This window comes from Eumetopias jubatus, unplaced genomic scaffold (genome assembly GCF_037043125.1).
Source record: "Eumetopias jubatus isolate StellerSeaLion01/CBP00866 unplaced genomic scaffold, mEumJub1_p1.0 scaffold_13, whole genome shotgun sequence".
In the NCBI taxonomy this organism is placed as follows: domain Eukaryota; kingdom Metazoa; phylum Chordata; class Mammalia; order Carnivora; family Otariidae; genus Eumetopias; species Eumetopias jubatus.
The window spans coordinates 41358664-41376870 of record NW_028274819.1 but is presented as its reverse complement, the minus strand read 5'-3'; the positions used below and the strand labels follow the sequence as shown (position 1 = coordinate 41376870).

Sequence of the window (18207 nt, the reverse complement as noted above, 5' to 3'; positions counted from 1 at the left end):
CCCTGCTCCTCACCTTAAGGTTGGGTAACGTAAAACTTTGGTTTCCAGGCAGTCTCGGGGAAGACAGGGGACAGCGGGGAAGATAGAAAGCTTGGTCTGGCATAGCTCAGCCCCAGAGTCAGCAGTCCGGACTAGGTATCTGAGCCAGGGCAGGTGGTCTAGTTGGTGGAGAGTGGTGACAATAGTCCTCAGGTGGAAATAGGTCTACTTTTGGCAGTTTAAGTGATCTGGGTGGTCTGCATAGCTTGAAGTGGGAAGCTTGCTAGCTACCAGCAGAGAGGGGACGGGATCCTGTCCATGTCCTCTGAAGATAAGAGTCTGTCAGGGGCCAGTGACCCAGCCCCGCCAGTAACTCTTCTGCTCGGGCCCCAGGTCCACTGCAAACTGTTGGCTGGTAGCGGCTGAATCCGTTGTTCTGTCTTACGGGTTGTACCCAAGATGGGGACGCCATAGCAGGGTGATCTTGCAGATGCCCAGGACTTTCCCCAGGGACATGGGATGCTTAGCTCAAGATCTACAGGTCACTATAGAATCCCTCCTGCTGGTGAGATGAGGTTCGTGGAGCTCATACCTGGGTTCCCATGGTCATGGCTATGGTCCTGGATGGGTGTGACCCTGCTAGTCTAATGCATCTGCTTGGAGCTGAGAAGGGTTAAAAAAGGCAGGGTCTGGGGGCGCCTGGGTGGCTCAGTCGTTAAGCGGCTGCCTTCGGCTCAGGTCATGATCCCAGGGTCCTGGGATCGAGCCCCGCATCGGGCTCCCTGCTCAGCGGGGAGCCTGCTTCTCCCTCTCCCTCTGCCCCTGCTTGTGTTCCCTCTCTCGCTGTGTCTCTCCCTGTAAAATAAATAAATAAAATCTTTAAAAAAAAAAAAAAAAAAAAAAAAGGCAGGGTCTGACCACAGGCCCTGGGGGATGTGGTCTGGGTATCCAGGGTGGTCCTGGAAGGAGAGAAGAATTGTTCTTGGAAGTAAGGGCTAGGAATGTGTGTGGGTGGTGTGAGAAGAGATGGGTACAGAGTATGTGTAGGGCATGGGGAGTATGAAATTGAAATATGCTTTGTGTGTATAGTATGAGGGATTTGTCTGGGTTATATGTATGTTTTAGTCCATTCAGGCTGCTATAACAATTTGCTACAGATTGGGTGGCTTAAAAACAACAGAACTTTATCTTTCACAGTTCCGGAGGTGAACGTTTGTGATCATTGTGCCAGCATGGTTGGGTGAGGACCCTCTTCTGGGTTGCAGACTTCTTATTGTATCCTCACATGGTGGAAGGGATGAGGGATGGCCCTAGGGCCTAAGGGCACTAAATCCATTCACGAGGGCCTCCACCCTCCTGACTTAATCACCTCCTAATACCATCACAGTGGGCACTAGAATTTCAGTATATGAATTTTGAGGGGCACACACGTTCACTCTATAGCAGTAAGATGGTGTAGTAGTTTGGAAGCTTTATACGTTGCATGGCATCTGTGTGCTATGTGGTGTTTGATATTGCAGTGTATTCTGGCAAGTGCTAAACACGCTGTTTGATAGGTGAGGTGTATGTGATAGGAATGGAGGGTGCCAAGATGGTCACAGGGACAGGGAAAATGACATACAACCACAGATCCTAGCAGTGGTTGTATGGTCTCTGGCTCTGGCCAGGAGGTTTCTTCTTAATGTTCTTTTTTTCTTTCTTTCTGCAGAATCTGAGAAGTCACCTTGTACTCTGAAGTACGTTTTTCTCTGTGCTGGAATAATCTTCGTAATCGTACTGATTTTATCTATTTTTTGGAAACAGGTAAGTGGCTCCAAAGCAAAGTTTAGCCCTGTGGTTTGGAGTTGGTTTTGGGAGTTCAGGGATTATTGCCAGTGGACACTGTTAAGGAGTTCTTAGGATTGATATGGGGGTATTCTAAGTGTGGTGTGTGTTTGTGGTAGGTGGCTTTTTCTTTTTTAAAGATTTTTTTTTTAATTTATTTGACACAGATAGAGATAGAGAGAGAACACAAGCAGGGGGAGTGGAGAGGAAGAAGCAGACTCCCTGCTGAGCAAGGAGCCCGATGCAGGGCTTGATCCCAGGACACTGGGATCATGACCTGAGCCGAAGGCAGACACCTAACCAACTGAGCCACCCAGGCGTCCTGGTGTGTGTGTGTGTGTGGCTTTTTCTGATGTTCCATTGATGAACTTTCTTTTCTGATCTCCATGTGGTGGTTTATGACTCTGGGGAGATACAGCATAAAGCCCCTCTGCCTCTTCATAATATACCAGTTTCACTGTATCAAACCTGACCTTTTTGATTCAGACCAGGTTTTGAACCATATATGGGCTGCAGTGTTGTTCTCACACATAGAAACAGTGCCTCAGAAGTAAGAATTCCTTTTCCCAGGTGCTCATATTTTGTTAATAGCTCAGTGGGGTAACTTATCACCAGATTTCATTGGTTTAACCAGGGATTTCTAACCCTCCCTAAGTGTTTCCAAACTAGAACATGTTTTCTAACATGTTTATCCCTGACTCTGCCCCAAATAGCAAATAAAACAACTCAGACTGCAGAGGCCCAAGAGACCAGTGTGAACATGTTGGTTAAAATGGTTCTATATAATAAAATTGCCTTCAGTTATTTATGGACCTGCCAAGACAGAATTTGTGCAATAGCTAATACATCTCATTATAAATGCCTTAGGAAAAGTACAATGATCAGTTAATTAAGAAAAAAAGCTATTTGTTCATCTAAAATTTGCTGACTGATTCATGGGATTTATTCTTCTGTTGGGACCTAGGCCAATGACACAATTAGATATAAAGTGGTTTTCAAATGTTTCTTGTGATACTTGTGAATGTTCTATTTCTTGCCTTCCTCTGGCTTCTGATAATCTAGGTGCTATCATGATAACCTCACATTTGCCAGTGATATTTATTAAAAAAGAGACTTTAGCCTGGATTCTGTGGTGGTTTGCAGTTTTGGCTCCAAGCCTTTGCCCTTCCTCACATCCATGTACTTTGCCATGTAATTTTGTAGTGTCCTCCAATGATGGGCTGCCCCTTAACATTGGGCTCAACCTTGTGACTTGCTTTGGTCGGTAGAATGAGGCCAAAGTGAAGGAGTGCCAGTTCTAAATCTAGGTTTTGCTTTCTTTGGTGCTTCTGATATTAGTAAGAGGAGGATGCATCCAAGTGAGTCTGTTGGGGGCCAAGGGACACGGGAAGTTAGAGCTAGTTGTGCTAGTAGAGGCCAGTCTAGCTCAGATGATGGCCCACAACTCCCACTCAACAGAGTCAACTCTGAAATGCTTGAGAAATACATACATCTTTTTTTTTTTTTCAAAGCCACTGTGTTTTAGGCTGGATTTTACACAGCAAAAGCTAACCGATACAACTCTTCAAGAAGTTGAGTTTTGACTAGCAAGTGTGGTTGCTATGGGGATGTGCTGCTGAGACCTCTTAGAGCCTGCTATGGAGGGTCCTCAGCCAACATGCTCCAGCTGTGGCCTATCAGGGACCTGCTTCAGTATACAAGCCTGTGCCATGCTTTCCCTGGGCAGCCCCAGAAAAGAGCTGAGAAATGCAGGAGTCTTTGTAGCTCCCTGGAGACTCTCTCAGATTTGCATTGTAGTCTGGGGCTCTTGCTACACAATCCTCCCTTCTTCCTCCCTTTACAGATATTACACCTGCACCACGGCCTAAAGGCTCTGCCTACATACTCATGTGTCCTCTCTCCTTTATCTTTTACAGGTACTACGTCAAACAAATGCCTTATTCTCCATCATGAAAGCTTATTCTCGGAATACCCAGATTGACACAAGAGAGACTGAAGAACTATAATGAGGTGCTTTCATTATGATGCATTCATGGCTTATTCTGATGGGGGAACCACTAGAAGAAAATCGGAAGTTTTTACCCAGAAACAGCAGAGACAACAAGGTCTCTCAGTGAATGCGTCTGTAACTGAAATTACTTTTCCCGGTGGCTTAGATGGCTTGCTCAAGAGCAGACTGTTCAAGCTGCCTTCTTTGATAGCCTCCTGCCAGTTGACTTATCCAAAAAAAAAAAGCAACACTTCCCAAAGAAGACATACAGATGGCCAAAAGACACATGAAAAAGGTGCTCAACATCACTCATCATCAGGGAAATCAAAACCACAATGACATATTACCTCACACCTGTCAGAATGGTTAGTATCAAAAAGACATGAAGCAACAGGTATTGGCAAGGATGTGGAGAAAAGGGAACCCTAGTGCACTGTATTGATGGGAATGTAAATTGCTAGTAGCCACTATGGAAAACAGAATGGAAGTTCCTCAAAAAAATTAAAAAAAAACTACCATGTGATCCAGTAATTAGACTTCTGGGTATTTACCTGAAAAATATGAAAACACTAACTCTAAAAGATAGATACTCCTATGTTCAGTGAAGCATTATTTACAATAACCAAAATATGGAAACAAGTGTCCATTGATGGATAAAGAAAATGTGAGACTGTGATAAAGAAAATATATAATGAAATATATATATGTGTGTGTGTGTGTGTGTATATACATATACATATATATATATATATATATATATAGGAATATAGTGGAATTTTATTCATCCATTAAAAAAAGAATGAAACCTTGTCATTTGCACCAACACAGAGGGACCTTGAGGGTATAATGCTAAATGAAGTAAGTCAGAGTAAGACAAATACCATATGATCTCACATGTGGAATCTAAAAACAGAAACAAAAACCCAAGCTCGTAGATAACAGCACAATGGTGGGTGCCAAGGGTGGAGTGGGGTGGATGAAATGGGTGAAGGTGGTCAAAAGGTACAAACTTCTGGTTATAAAATAAATTATGGGGATGTAATGTACACCATGGTGCTTATAGTTAATAATGCTATAATGCATATTTGAAAGTTACTAAGAATAAATCTTAAAAATGTTTAGAAAAACTTTTAAGAAAATATTTTTGTAACTATAGTGACAGATGTTAACTAGACTTATTGTGGTGATATTTTGCAATATATACAACTACTGGATCATGTACACCTGAAACTGGTATATTGTATGTCAATTATACTCCTCCCCCAAAAGTAACACTTACTGTTTCTAGACTGTGGCCTGTTTCCATTTCAAATTCTACTTCTTTGTTCGATGAGATCCACCTATACATGCTCATAGAAGATTAAAAGTATGCAGGTGCACTTTTAATATCTCTGAGTTATTCTTAGAGGAGATAAGTGACTTGTCTAGGGTCTCATGGCTCGTAAAGAGTAGAGCTTGGATTTTTAACCAATATGCCATACTACCAAGGAAGATCCAGGGTGGGGTTGGGGTGTGAAGGATGAACTGGATCATTAGGTCTAGAGGAGAGGCTCACTCTATACTGTTCTTGTCTATTCTTAGGGGAGGACCTGTTGGTGTGTTTGACCATTGCCTCATTTTCTGTAACTGAACCAAGGAATAGCTGATGCTATTCCTAAGTGGACCTGTGTGCAGGCACCGCATTCAGGACAGGCTGACAGGGCTGTGGGGAGTGTCATGCCAGGTGTTAGTCATGGGTAAGATATAGTGTGGTTCTGAATGTAGTTATCAAGGGATGTGCAGTTGTATTTCAGGATCTTTGTGGGGCAGAGAAGCCCTGTTCACATCTCTACTGAAAGTTGAGGGGCGCCTGGGTGGCTCAGTCGTTAAGCGTCTGCCTTCGGCTCAGGTCATGATCTCAGGGTCCTGGGATCGAGCCCCACATCGGGCTCCCTGCTCGGCGGGAAGCCTGCTTCTCCCTCTCCCACTCCCCCTGCTTGTGTTCCCTCTCTCGCTGTCTCTCTCTCTGTCAAATAAATAAATAAAATCTTAAAAAAAAAAAAAAAAAAAAGAAAGTTGAAGTAATGACCCTGAAAACAGTTTTTAGGTCACTCAGCGGCAAGGGGGGCTCAGTGAGTTCATCCATGGGCATAACTAACATGGAAGACTCTTGGCTTAAAGAGAGGACTCTCCATAGCTGAGCTCCCACCTGAGGGTGGTTTAGAGTGGCCTCTAGTGGCGCCACTGGGGATTGCAGCATCAGTTTAGTTGGTGCCTATTTCAAGAATATATCATACCATTAGAGGAGACAAGGAATCTCATAAAGTGGAGATCTGGAAGGAAGAACAGGGCAACAGTTAGAACTGTGAAACAGATGAGGTAGTTCAAAGCTGCTACAGTCATTGAAAGAGATTCAAAAAGAATGACACCCCTTGAACAAGGAGTAAGGCAGTCGAGATTTTAAAAGAAATGATAATTTTGTAGAGATTATAATAGAGTGATAAAGTAATATAAGGGAAAAATAAAATTAGGTGGGAAAATGACAAATGGGATCTTTTTATAGGAAGGTAAAACATTAGATGTAAAATGGGGATTGTAGAATGGACATTATTGATTGTAAAGGAATCTATGATGTGGAAAAAAGAAAGTACATTAAGGAGTTACTAAGCTCAGAAATGAGTATGCTGGTCAGACCTTCAGAGACCAAAAGGGGCACAAAAGAGGCAGAATATAGGATGATTTTCATTCTACTTCCAAGTTGGATGGGAGATCAAGGACAGTAGGAATTTGACAACCAGTGAAAGTTTCGGTCAGAACTGTATTGCATTTACTTCTCTTGGGAGTAACTTCTCTTCCCCAACAATGATGGCATCGTGAGAAAAACTGGAATTGATGAAACGAAGCAAAGTATACACAGAGGCAGGGCTACCTGGTCTGTTTACTTCACCTTGAGTGCCGACGGTCTGGGGAGGAGGAGTTTGGGACATACTGTGCCGCAAAAAATGATAGTTTCATGAAGTAGAGGCATGTGACTCATGAGAGCTGAAGAGGGCTTTGTGTGCTGTTGACCCGTTGTTTCTCCCAGTGAAAGAAATAAATTACATAGTTGCATAGTACTTTGAATCACCTGTTCCGCTCATTGGCATCAGTGCCCAGAAGGACACAAGGTCAAGGGAAAGGCAGAAGTCTGCATTCCTTGTATGCAAGCTGGCCAGTCTAGGTAGCCTACCTTTCATATCAATCCAGAGTGGGGCCTTCCCAGAGTGGAAATAGGGGAGGGTGTAGGTAGCACCTTCTTCCCTTTCCATGAAGGTATATACAGTGCCCCAGGCAGGTGGACATGGCAGAGAGGATGCCAGTAATCTTGATTCTAGTGCAACAAATCCACGCTCTAGAACCCAATTCTGACTTTAACCCCATCACTCTGCCTTTTCTGAGCTCCTTTCAAGCTGGAACAGATCTCTTGTGCTTTAGACCTGCCCTGATCTCGGGTCAGCATGACTTTGACATGCAGAATTTGTGTCTTCATACAACATAGGGTGTCTGATACCTGAACCTGGGGAGACCTCAGAGGTGAGCCCAGAGAGCTGTGGGGAGCCAGGAGCTACTTGACTCCTCACCACAAGCTCCCTAGGGAAGGATGTTGGGGAGGATCTCAAGTTTAGGACAGAGCTGGAAGGATGCCACCTGGGCAGAGAAAGTGGGTCTTGTAGAAGCTGGGTGTGTCCTCTCCAGGAGAAAGGCCAGAGGGCCACCTTCAGGGGTAACATGTGGGCCTTGCAGTAACTGGCTGGAGATGCCAAATTCATAGGCATCAGACCTATGGTTTCCAGTATGGCTAGTGGGCTAGTTTTTCCAGACTAGAAATTCCGTTTCACTAGAAATTCAGGAAGATGGTGGCTTGGCTTCCCTTCCTTGTTGAGTTCAGCAGCTCCCTCCATGCCCGGAACTTTCTAGCTCCTCCCCGACCTAAGCCTTAAGGCTAGGAGGTCTCTTGGTGGAAAGACTGGGACCAGTGGTCCTGATTTTCTGATCAAGTAGGTCTTCTCTGTGGCCAGCAGGTGGCGCTGAGCCCTCAGTTCTGTCGGTTCACTGTCCCCAGCCATGTAACATGGAGGGGGAGGAGGAAGGTTATTTTGGATGCGGTCCCAAGAATGGTGCTGCTGAGCAGCTTCTCATTAACGAGTCTGGCCCCTCTCCTGGTCTTAAGGACAGCCAAGCCAAGTCCCAGGAGCCAGGCACTGTCCCCAGAAATCTGGGCTGACTGAGTAGCTTCTCATCCCTCTTCTTCTAAACCACAAACTGGTCAATGTTGGGGGGCTGTGTGGGTGCAGGAAGGGGCAGCTTAGAGCTTGAACCAGCAACAGTGGCTCTTCAAACTTACCTCTGGAGTAGCCCGGGACAAACTCTTACTGATCTAGCTAAAGCCCACTGCAGGTCTCCAACAGCAACAGTGATGCTGGCTTGGTGTCCTGTACAATATTCATCATTCATTCATTCACTTAGCGCTTACTTAGTGCCAGACACAGTGCTGAGTCAGATAGAGTCCCCGACCTCAAGGAGCCACAGACTTGGGGATGTCACAATCTTGTTCGTGAAAGGAAGAGTCAATTGATGTGGTAAATTTCATTGTCTAATTTAAAAAAATTGCCACGGCCCCCCCTCAACCTCCAGCAACCACCACCCTGACCAGTCAGCAGCCATCAACATCGAGACAAGATCCTCCAGCAAAAAGATTATGACTCACTGAAAGCTCAGATGATGATTAGCACTTTTTAGCAATAAAATATTTTTAATTAAGGTATGTACATTGTTTTTTTAGACATAATGCTATTACACACTTAACAGACTACAGTATAGTGTAAACATAACTTTTATATGCGGTAGGAAACCAAAAAAAAATTCATTTGACTCTCTTTATCGTGATATTTGTTTTGTTGCGGTGGTCTGGAACCAAACCTGCAATATCTCTGTACACTAATGTGTATGATGGCCCCACCTCTTCCCTGACCACCCCAGCCTTCCAGCAGATCCCCGGGAGTGGAGGCCAGGCCCAGGGCTATAAGCCTGGTAGGTCCCCCAAAATTGAGATGGCCAGACAGGCTGGCAGGGCTGGGCTACCTGAGGCAAAAAGGTACAAGTCTCTCTGAACTGGGTGATAAGGGTCAGCCCCAGGTCCTTTTCCTGGCCGCCTGGCTAGGATCTGTGGCACCTTTGGAATGCAGGTGGGCAGCTGCCAGCCCCCTCCCTGCCCAAGTACACAGCACTGCTCCAGGAGCCCTGCCTGAGGTCAAGCCTGTGAGGACCAAGGGCCTCTTTGCATCAGGGGCCTTGCTCACCTTCACCATCCTGAGCTTTCCAACATCTCCTTTTCTAGAGACCCAAAGACCCTCCACTGCCCTCCTCTGGACAGACAGTGAGCGAGAACCATTGGTGGGGAGCCAGCGTTCAGATCTGTGTGGTAGACCCAGGACCCCCTCTCCACAGCCCCTGTCTGCTTGGCACGCCACTGTCTGCCCCAGCCTGTCCCAGCCTCCCGGGGCAGAGACAGAAGGGGAGCAGGCAGGCACAGCAGCCCCTCACCAGAGAAGCCTTGGTGTCAGGGCACAGGGCAGGGGCACAGGGGCCCATCTCCTTGTTCCTGTGCCTGACCAGGGCTCAGCATAGCTGCATGTCCTCATACCACTTCCTCCTTGCCTGAGTCTGCCCTAGAGGGGAGAGCCCTACCAGTGTCAGCCTGTCCCTGTCTGTGTCGGTTCCACACCTCTAACCCTCCAGCTGGAATATGCTCCTTCACTGACTGCCCTCCCCAGCTGGCAGGGTCCACCCATTAGGCCATCATTTCTTCAGGGACCAAGAGTGGCTGGTCATCTCGGGGCCACCAAAACAGAGCAGCAGTTTGCCAACCTGGGGACTGTTCTTCCCCAGCCACCTGCCCAGCTTGTGGTCAGTTGATCATGGGGATGCAGAACTGGCAGGAGACCCAACTTTAAGGTCCAACACTTCCCACAGCTTCCCCAGCCTGGGGAGGGGGGTGGGGGTGAGCCAGTCCTGAGCTGGGACTGGGAGGAGCAGAGACAAAAATAACCCAGTACAGGCTCCCGCTGAGGCCAGAAATAGAGTAGTGACAAGTGCCTTGTAACACCATGGGCTAACAGCAGGAGGGGAGGCTGAGCTGAAGAGGGCGCAGCCTCACACCAGGTCCTGGCCTGGCCAAGGGGCCCACACCATGTCCACTCTACATACCATACCACACTGCCCCTGGGCACACCAGCAACGTGGGGGCCCAAGGGACCATGGCTCAGGACAGGGAATTCGGAGAGATGCTAAACTTGGGTTTGGTCTTGGCCACAGCCACACTACGCTTGCGCAGGGGGCCACGGGCCGAGGCGAGGGTTAGGGCGTCCAGCAGGCTGCGGTCCTCGTCAAGCTGGCGGGCCGTGCAGAGTGGCGTGGGCACTTTGATGGTGTTGCCAAATTTGGAGTAGTCCACGGAGTAGCGGCCATCTTCCTCGGCCACAATGGGTACAAAGCGCTGGCCCCAGAGGATCTCGTCGGCCAAGTAGGAGGTGCGGGCCTGGGTGGTGATGCCTGTGGTTTCCACCACACCTTCCAGAATGACAATGATCTCGAGGTCCTGATGGTGATGGAGGTCACTGGGCGCCAGGTCGTAGAGTGGACTGTTGGCATCAATGACATGGTAGATGATGAGAGGAGCCACCAGGAAGATGCTGTTGCCACCCACACCGTTCTCCATGGGGATATCCACCTGGTGGAGGGGCACCACCTCTCCCTCGGGGCTGGTGGTCTTGCGCACCACCTGCATGCGGATGGTGGCGCTGATGATCATGCTCTTGCGGAGGTCACCCACGCGCAGCATGAAGCAGAGGCGGCCATGGCGCACCGCAATGACAGCATGCTTGCTGAAGATGAGGGTCTCGGCCCGCCGATGGGCCTGGGCAGTCTTCATGAAGATGCAGCCCAGCATGATGGCATTGATCATGAGCCCCACGATGTTCTGCACGATGAGGATCAAGATGGCCAGCGGGCACTCCTCGGTCACCATGCGCCCGCCAAAACCAATGGTCACCTGGACCTCAATGGAGAAAAGGAAGGCAGATGAAAAAGAGTGGATGCTAGTGACACAGGGCACAGCGGTGCCCTCGCCAGGGGCCAGGTCACCGTGAGCGAAGGAGATGAGCCACCAGACCATGGCAAAGAGCAGCCAGCTGCACAGGAAGGACATGGTAAAGATAAGCAGCGTGTGTGGCCACTTGAGGTCCACCAGCGTGGTGAATACGTCCTGCAGGAATCGGCCCTGCTCTCGGATGTTCTTGTGCGCTACGTTGCAATTGCCGTTCTTGGACACGAAGCGGGCCCGCCGCTCTCGGGCTCGGTACCGGGGCTCCGCGGGGTCCTCTGCTAGCCGTGTCAGCACGTACTCCTCAGGGATGATGCCTTTTCGGGACAGCATGGCTCCAGCAACCACCAGGGAGAAGCTTCCCCCATGGGAGGCACGCCCCTGACCAAGCCTTGGGGCTCACTGTGAGGTTTCCTCCCCGGGGAGCCCTTCCACTCTGAGACCGCCCTCAGTCTGTGCTGGCCTCACTTCTGAGATGCCTCCCCAACCATACTCATCCTCACCTCCACCTGGCCTCTGCTTCTTTAAGCCTGCCTCGCGAACCTCAGCCCACCTGCCCACTGCCTAGTGAGCCTCCTACCCGGCCTGTTCCCCGCCTTGCCGGCGATCTCAGCTCAACCCTCTTCCACCGCTGACTTTCCCTAGACCTCCCGCTGGCACTCCTTCTCCCCACCTACGTTTCCTTCTCAACCCGCCTCCTCTACCTTGGAACTTAACACCTCGGGATCTTACCAACTCACCAGACCTCACGCAACCCCCACCGTTTCCCCCGCCTCACTCACTTCTGCTCCCGGGCCCCTTCCAAGCTCCAGCTTCATCTTCTGACGACCCCCAGTCTCGTCGCCAGGTATGGCCCCTTTTCTACCCCACCCCCCGTAGCGCCCCCGCGGCTGATCGGGTCCACCTCCAGCTCTTGTCCTTTCTGTCTCCTTGGAATCCTGCGCCCTCCAGAGTCACCACTCCGCCCGACTCTGCTCCAGATCCCCTCGCCCCCAGCGCAAGGGGTCCGGCTCCCTGACAGTCGCGGCCTCTCGGCTCCCAGACGGCCCACGCAAGCCGGCGCCGCGCCCCCGCCCCGCGCTCCGCTCTGTCCTGCCCCGCCCGCCCGTCGCCGCGGCACCTGCTCCTGCTCCTCAAGCCTCAGCCGTCGCCTCCCCGCCCCTGCTGCTGCCCGGGCGTGCCAGCGGGTCGTCCTCTCGTCCGTCCGTCCGTCCTTCTGTCCGTTGGTCCGCGGAGACGGACCTGTGCTAGATGGGGGGCAGAAGATTGAGGGCGGGGGCGCCGGAGGAATGGAGTGGGGGCCCGGAGCCGCCAGGGGGAGCCCGACCCATTCCTGAGCTGGAGGCGGGGCGGGCACGGGCTCAAGCCCCGCCCCTCGTCATTCACACCCGCCCCACGCGCTGCCTTCCTGTTCCAGATTCAGTATGGACTTGGGGGTCTGCCCAATCAGACGGACCAAAAGAGGTTCCTCCTGCCCACGGGGGGACAGTGAGGGGAGTCACGACCCGCCCTTTCAGTCTGAGGACTGCGGCCCCTGTTGCCTTGACTTTCCTCCTCCAATTTTCCCTTTCTCAGCAGGGCCAGCACGCACCTCTCGTGCAGCGTTGGGCTTTGCCGGTTCCCAGCGAGAGGAGGCTCTGAGGAGCTGCGTCACCAAACTGGTGACTGCAAGAGGTTAGGTGGCTTGAGGATTCCTCAGCTGACTGTTTCTTCTCTTTGGGGGCGTTCTTAATCTTTTCTGCATCGTAGATCCTTTGAGAATTTGATGAAAGCCACGTACTCCCTCCCCAGAAAACAATGGACCTTACTAGTAGGTGTAGGAAGACTGTTTCACACCAGCCCAGAAGCCTGGGTGGTTGCATCCTCTTAATCATCCCACAATCACACCCCTGTATTTTAAAGAGAGTTTGAGCTACGGACACTTGCTTTACACCTCCTTACACCTGCAGCCTGGTCTTTTTTACCTTAGATCATGGGAGGCACGTGGGTCTGAGGGGCTGTATTAGGGTTGGCTTGGGAACTGGGGAACTCAAGCTCTTGACCTGAACATGAGTGGTGCTTCTCCTACAGGCATCAGCTTAGGGTTGCCCTGTGGCTTGGGGACCCCCAGTTCTCAGCGGGGAGAGAAAGACTGCTAGGTCTCTAGTGTTGGGACAGTAATGGTCTCATCCCCTCTCTGGGGCTCAGATCTTTTCGTAGCCCTGACCCAGGTGTGTTCATTTGTTGGAGTGGGGGCTTGAGGCAGGGCGCCGAATGGGAAGAGTGGGGATATGGGCCACAGTGGGGCAGACTGTGATTTTCATATTGAGTTTTCCTTTCTGTCTCATACTCATCTGCAGGCAGAGTCAACAATGCTGCTCAGGGTAATTGTAAGCTTGGGCTATATTAACAGAGATGCAGTGCCTAGAGTGGGGAGGGGAGAACAGGATGATCAGAGTGGGGGAGCTCAAGGAGACAGGAAACTGTGAGGCAACTACATCTGTCCAGCCACCAGAAAAGGAGCCTTAGAGAGCCCCCTAGGGAGTTGGGTCACTATTGCAGAAATCCCAGGGGTCCAAAGAGGATGGACTGATAGTTTTATGTGGCCCAAAGTATAGAACCAGTACAGACACTGAGTGGAACAGAGGCAGGTTGTGATTTCACATAGGGAAGAGTCAGTTCTAATAACCAGAGATGACCCATATCTTTGGAGTATACAAGTCAAAGTTGGCAGACCATCAGGGATACTACAGAAGGGTTTGGGCCAGAATGGCCTTGGGCATCCCTGCAAGACTTCTGTCTGGACCTTGCCCTGCCCCTGCTACCTCCCTTCAATCCCATGGGGTGTGGTGGGCACAAGGTGGGGGTGGGGTTAGGAATCTTCTCCCTTCCCAGGCTCTGCCCTTGGGAGGCCCCTCAGTAGAGAGGGCTGCCCCCAGAGGCATCTTAGAGCTGGAAAGGCAAGGCCCTGCCTCACAGCGTGGCCCTGAGGCCTCAGCTATTACCTGCTCCATTCCTTTCTAGGAGGGTGAGCCCCTTACTCAAAGAGCTCAGCCTCCTGCCCTGCTCCATCCTTACCTCCTCATACTCATCTCCCCCACATACTACATTTGTCAGGTTCCTTTCTCGCTCAGAAACCTTCTCCACTTCCCTTTTGTTCATAAACTTATCCCAGACTCCTTGTCTTGGCATTTAAGGCCCTGTGATCTTATGCCCCCACCCCCTGCTCCATGGGCCATTTTCTCTAACTCTGCCTGTCCAATTCCCACCCCTCTCATGCCCACCTCACATCTTGCCTCCCCCAGGCAGCCTGCCAGGCCTTACAGAGCTCGCACCTCCTCATCCCCTCTGGCTCTTGGAATATCCAAAAGGTCTGTGTTGGGCCTCTCTCCAGTGACTGGTGGGTTTTCCTTACATTGCTGTCATCGCGTTGCAACCAAGAGAAACACAGGCCCAAGACTCCGGGGTCTGTGCCCCAGAGCTGGGATAGCCAGTACTGAAGTCAATGTGAAAATGATACAAACATGATATGTGAATCAGCACCTGCCATTTCTGGGCTGGGGGAGGTGTGCACTCCTGTTTCATGATGTTGATAGAATCTGAAGATATCTGTTGTTTGCGTCTCCCCAGCGTCTGGGCCTCAGCATCTCCAGCCACCACCTGGCTGACTTGTGGTCTATGCACTGTGCTTCCCTCTGAAGGACCACCCTTCTCCCATTCTAAATGCCTCCCTGTAGGCGACACAGATGGGGACATGTGATCCAGGCCTAGCCAGTCAGTGTAGCCCAGCCCTCTGACCACAGTGATTGGGTAGAGGTAGGGATACGACCCAACTTGGTCCGTTGAGATTTGCTCCCAAGACTTTTGCTGGGACTATTGGGAAAAACCATCTCTTTTTCAGAGGCGTAGTGTATAAGCTGGAGGGGCTAGTGGCCATTTGTCATCAGGGAGGGGTAGGAAGACAGAACCCAGGAATGGAAACACATCCCGGCAGACGGCTGGATCCAGCCATGCTTGAAGCCCTACACCTCCTGGCCTCCTCCATCACATATGGCAATGAATTCCAGTTTTTGTGTAAGCCCCCTTGAGTTGGGTTCCTGTCATTTGTCGTGGAAGTGGTACTAATCCAGGAAATAAAGTGAGAAGGAAGGGGACTACTTTGTCTAATGAGGTAATCACAAAAATGTGATAACCCTTGTTATGGACTGAATGGTGTCCCCTTCCCCAAATCGATTTGTTAAAGCCCTAAATGCCCATGTTGAAGCCCCCCAGTGTGACAGTATTTGGAGACAGAGCCTGTGAAGAGGTAATTAGGTCTTTAGGAGAAACCAAACCTATGACACCTTGATCTTGGACTTCCAGCCTCCAGAGCTGTCAGAAAACGTTTCTGTTTAAGTCTCCTAGTCCACTATTTTGTTATAGCCGCCTGAGCAGACTAATACAAACCTCACTTCACAGATAAGGAAACACACTTCTGGCCACACTCACACAGCCTCAGGTCTGCCCGATGCCCCACAGGCCACCCCAGTCCCTGCCCACCAGACCCAAGAGGCCTCCGGTAGGAAACAACCAATCTCTTTATTTACAAGTGATTTACAGTTAGAAAGCCCGGGCGGGAGGTGGGGGCAGGCTGGGGCACGGGGTGGCACTTGGGCTCTGGCTGGTCACTTGTCCGCACGGACAAAGGAGGCAAAGATGCTGTCCTTCTGGCTGAGCAGCTTCTCTGGCTTGTCGAACTCAAGGATGGCGCCGCGTTTCAGGACAATCACCAGGTCTGCGCTCAGGATGGTGTGCACACGGTGCTGGGTGGGGTGGGGGTGGGGGCTGATCAGGGTGGTGGGGGGAGGGAGGGGCAGCTGAGGGTGTCTCTTCTGCAGTTTGGGGGAGGAGGCATGTGTATGGAATGTCCCATCTCTGTGGCCACTGCCCTTTCCTGGGGGTGGCTGTGACCCCAAGCGCTCTGTACAGTAATGACACCCTCTCCCCTTACCAAGTCTTGGCTCTGCCCTCACCTCTGGGCTTCAAGACTCACAGCCCAACCCCCGCTTCCTAAGAGAAGGTATCCTAGCCTAGCTCCCGGGGGCCTTAGGACAGGGGTGGGCCTTGGAACCTGGAGAAAGAGAGAGGGATCTGAGGGAAGAGCAGGTGTATGTCCTCCCACACCCCCTGTCCTGTGGTCCAGGTTCCCTGCAAGCCCTCCAGACTCTGCATCATTGCTCCAGGGGCCTCTCCTTGTTTACCAGGACCGGGTAAGCCTGGTGGCTGCCCTCTGATGAAAGCCTCAAGAGGCCAGGCCTCTCTCTGGGTGTTGCCCCGCACCCCAACAAGGGGCCCCTTACCGCGATGGTGACCACGGTGCGGTCTGCGAAGGCTGTCATCACCACCTTCTGGAGGATGTTTTCCTGCCGGGTGGGAGCAGCAGTGGTTGGCTCATCTGCCTAGTGGATGGGGTCTGGCCTGGCTTTGGGAATGTGGGGCCCAGGTCTGCGGTCCAGCTCCCAAGTGACCCCAATCCTAGCCCACCCCTCCCTCCATCTGTCTGGTCCTTGTCCCCATAGGACCAACCAAGTTCTAGCATTCAGAGGCAGGGCTCAGCCTGTTGGGGGCTCAGCTCTGTGCACGTGTGTGTGCTGTGAGTGTGTCTGGCTGGGCAGTGTGGCGGGTGATGAGTGTGAAGTCTCTCTGGGTCTGTGTGCAGCTTGTGTGTTTGTGAGCTACAAACATGCCCTGAAACTAGCTGGAGTCAGGGTCCCTCCAGTCCTTTGCCTTTTCTGCCACAAATGGCCCTTGACGTTAAAGACAACTTGAGCTTCGGGACCACTTTGTGCAAATTTCACCCCAAGACCCCATGACAACCCTCTCCAAGACCCCACCCCACGGCTGTGCTCTGGACTGACCGTGGCCATGTCGATGGAGGCCGTGGCTTCGTCCATGATGAAGATGCTGGTCTTCCTCACGAAGGCCCGAGCCAGACAGAACAGTTGCCTCTGGCCCTGACTGAAATTCTCCCCGCCTTCCGTGATGATGGCATCTGAAAACAGGCCCGGGGAGGAGAAGCAGGGCTGCAGTAGTCTGGCTTTGGGAGTTTAGTAGACAGCATGGCTTAGGGGGTGTTAGGAAATGTATGTACAGGGCCGAACATGCAGGCGTGTGTCATGAGGCCGGGGGTGTGCAGGGTTGCTGCACCTTACCCGACGACACAGGTGCCATTTGCATGAATTACAGAGAGGAGCACCCTCTGCAGGGGTGCACTGCCCTGGCCCCGGGCGGCTCCGGGAGGGGGGCGTGTGCACTGAGTACGTAGGTGCCTGAGATGTGTGTGGGCACCGGCGGGGCGAGTCTTTGAGGCTAAGGCTTGGCCGGCCCCCACCGCCCCAGGGGCTGTAGCAAATACACCGAGGCTCTGCAGCCCTCTGGGGTGGGGGGCAGAGGCTTCCCTGCACCCTGGAGTGCTGCCCCTCTGTCCTCTCCTTCCTCGGGGCAGAGCTGCGCAGGCTGGTGGCCGGGGTGCGCAGGGCCGAATACACTGTGGTGGGATGATGGACTCCCCCACAGTGACTCCCGCGGAGTCCTGGGTCCCTGGGGGCGGAGGTGGAGCTAGCCTGAATTGACCAGTCCTGTGGCCTGGGACAACTCACGTGACCCCTCTGAGCTCCCGTAAGGTAAAAGGGGACACGGAATGGTCTCTGGGGTCCTGCCAGACCCTAGGCTAAAGCCAGGGCAGACCTCAGACCCAGGTGTGAGTTTTCCCGCCTAGCCCTTCCAGACGGCCTTGTGCCCGGCCCGCGGCTCCCGCGGGACTTACCCAGGCCGCCCGGCAGCGCCTTCACCACCAGCTTCAGCTGGGCGATCTCCAGCGCCTCCCACAGCGTGCTGTCAGAGCACTTCTTCTCCGGGTCCAGGTTAAATCTGGAGGGTGCCACAGAAAGTCGTCTTAGGGAGGGAAGCAGGGTGCTGGCTTGTCCCCGGGAACTGGCCGAGGGCGAGGCTGGGGAAGGGAGCAGTGAGTGAGAACTGGTTGCCGCGGGGGCCTGGCTGGCCGAGGGAGCCGCAAGCTGGTGAGCAGGTGGGGGGAAGCTGCCCCCCGGCAGAGCTGGTGGGGCTACCTCACAGGGCCCCACAGCGGAGAGAAAGGTGCGAGGGTCGAAGTGTGAGGCACCAGGCCGGCCCATAGTGCCCAGAGCCTGAGCTGGGCTGCCTGCCCCGGGAGGGGTACTCAGCTGAGCACTCCGGGCCTCGCTCACCCCTCCCCTCCTCATGCTCCAGCGGCAAGGCACCAGGCCTGGGACGGGGAGGGGGGCCCGTGGGAGTGGTG

At 52.0% G+C, this 18207-nt stretch overlaps 3 protein-coding genes across 4 annotated transcripts in view; 1 reads left to right on the top strand and 2 right to left on the bottom strand.

Annotated features, from left to right (window-relative positions):
- NCR3LG1 (natural killer cell cytotoxicity receptor 3 ligand 1) overlaps window positions 1-5179 on the top strand; it is a 30528-nt gene extending 25349 nt beyond the window's left edge. For both annotated transcript variants that reach the window (XM_028116855.2, XM_028116854.2), the window contains exons 4-5: window positions 1688-1782; window positions 3720-5179. In XM_028116855.2, coding sequence (XP_027972656.2) covers window positions 1688-1782; window positions 3720-3809 — 185 coding nt within the window. In that variant the 3' untranslated portion in view covers window positions 3810-5179. The remainder of the gene's footprint in view (window positions 1-1687; window positions 1783-3719) is intronic.
- Window positions 5180-8639: 3460 nt separating this feature from the next.
- On the bottom strand, window positions 8640-11647 carry KCNJ11 (potassium inwardly rectifying channel subfamily J member 11). The gene has a single exon (XM_028116847.2). It carries the CDS (start codon window positions 11244-11246, stop codon window positions 10074-10076), a length of 1173 nt encoding a protein of 390 aa, XP_027972648.1. The 5' UTR covers window positions 11247-11647; the 3' UTR covers window positions 8640-10073.
- Window positions 11648-15546: 3899 nt separating this feature from the next.
- Window positions 15547-18207, bottom strand: part of ABCC8 (ATP binding cassette subfamily C member 8) — a 72890-nt gene continuing 70229 nt past the window's right edge. The window contains exons 36-39 of the mRNA XM_028116825.2: window positions 17698-17801; window positions 16790-16923; window positions 16232-16294; window positions 15547-15694 (exon numbers count right to left, since the gene is read on the bottom strand). Of these exons, the coding sequence (XP_027972626.2) occupies window positions 15557-15694; window positions 16232-16294; window positions 16790-16923; window positions 17698-17801 (439 nt within the window). The 3' untranslated portion in view covers window positions 15547-15556. The remainder of the gene's footprint in view (window positions 15695-16231; window positions 16295-16789; window positions 16924-17697; window positions 17802-18207) is intronic.

Bases quoted from the DNA above. Each gene is read 5' to 3' on its own strand.
- KCNJ11 (XM_028116847.2), bottom strand. From the start codon at position 11,246: ATGCTGTCCCGAAAAGGCATCATCCCTGAGGAGTACGTGCTGACACGG.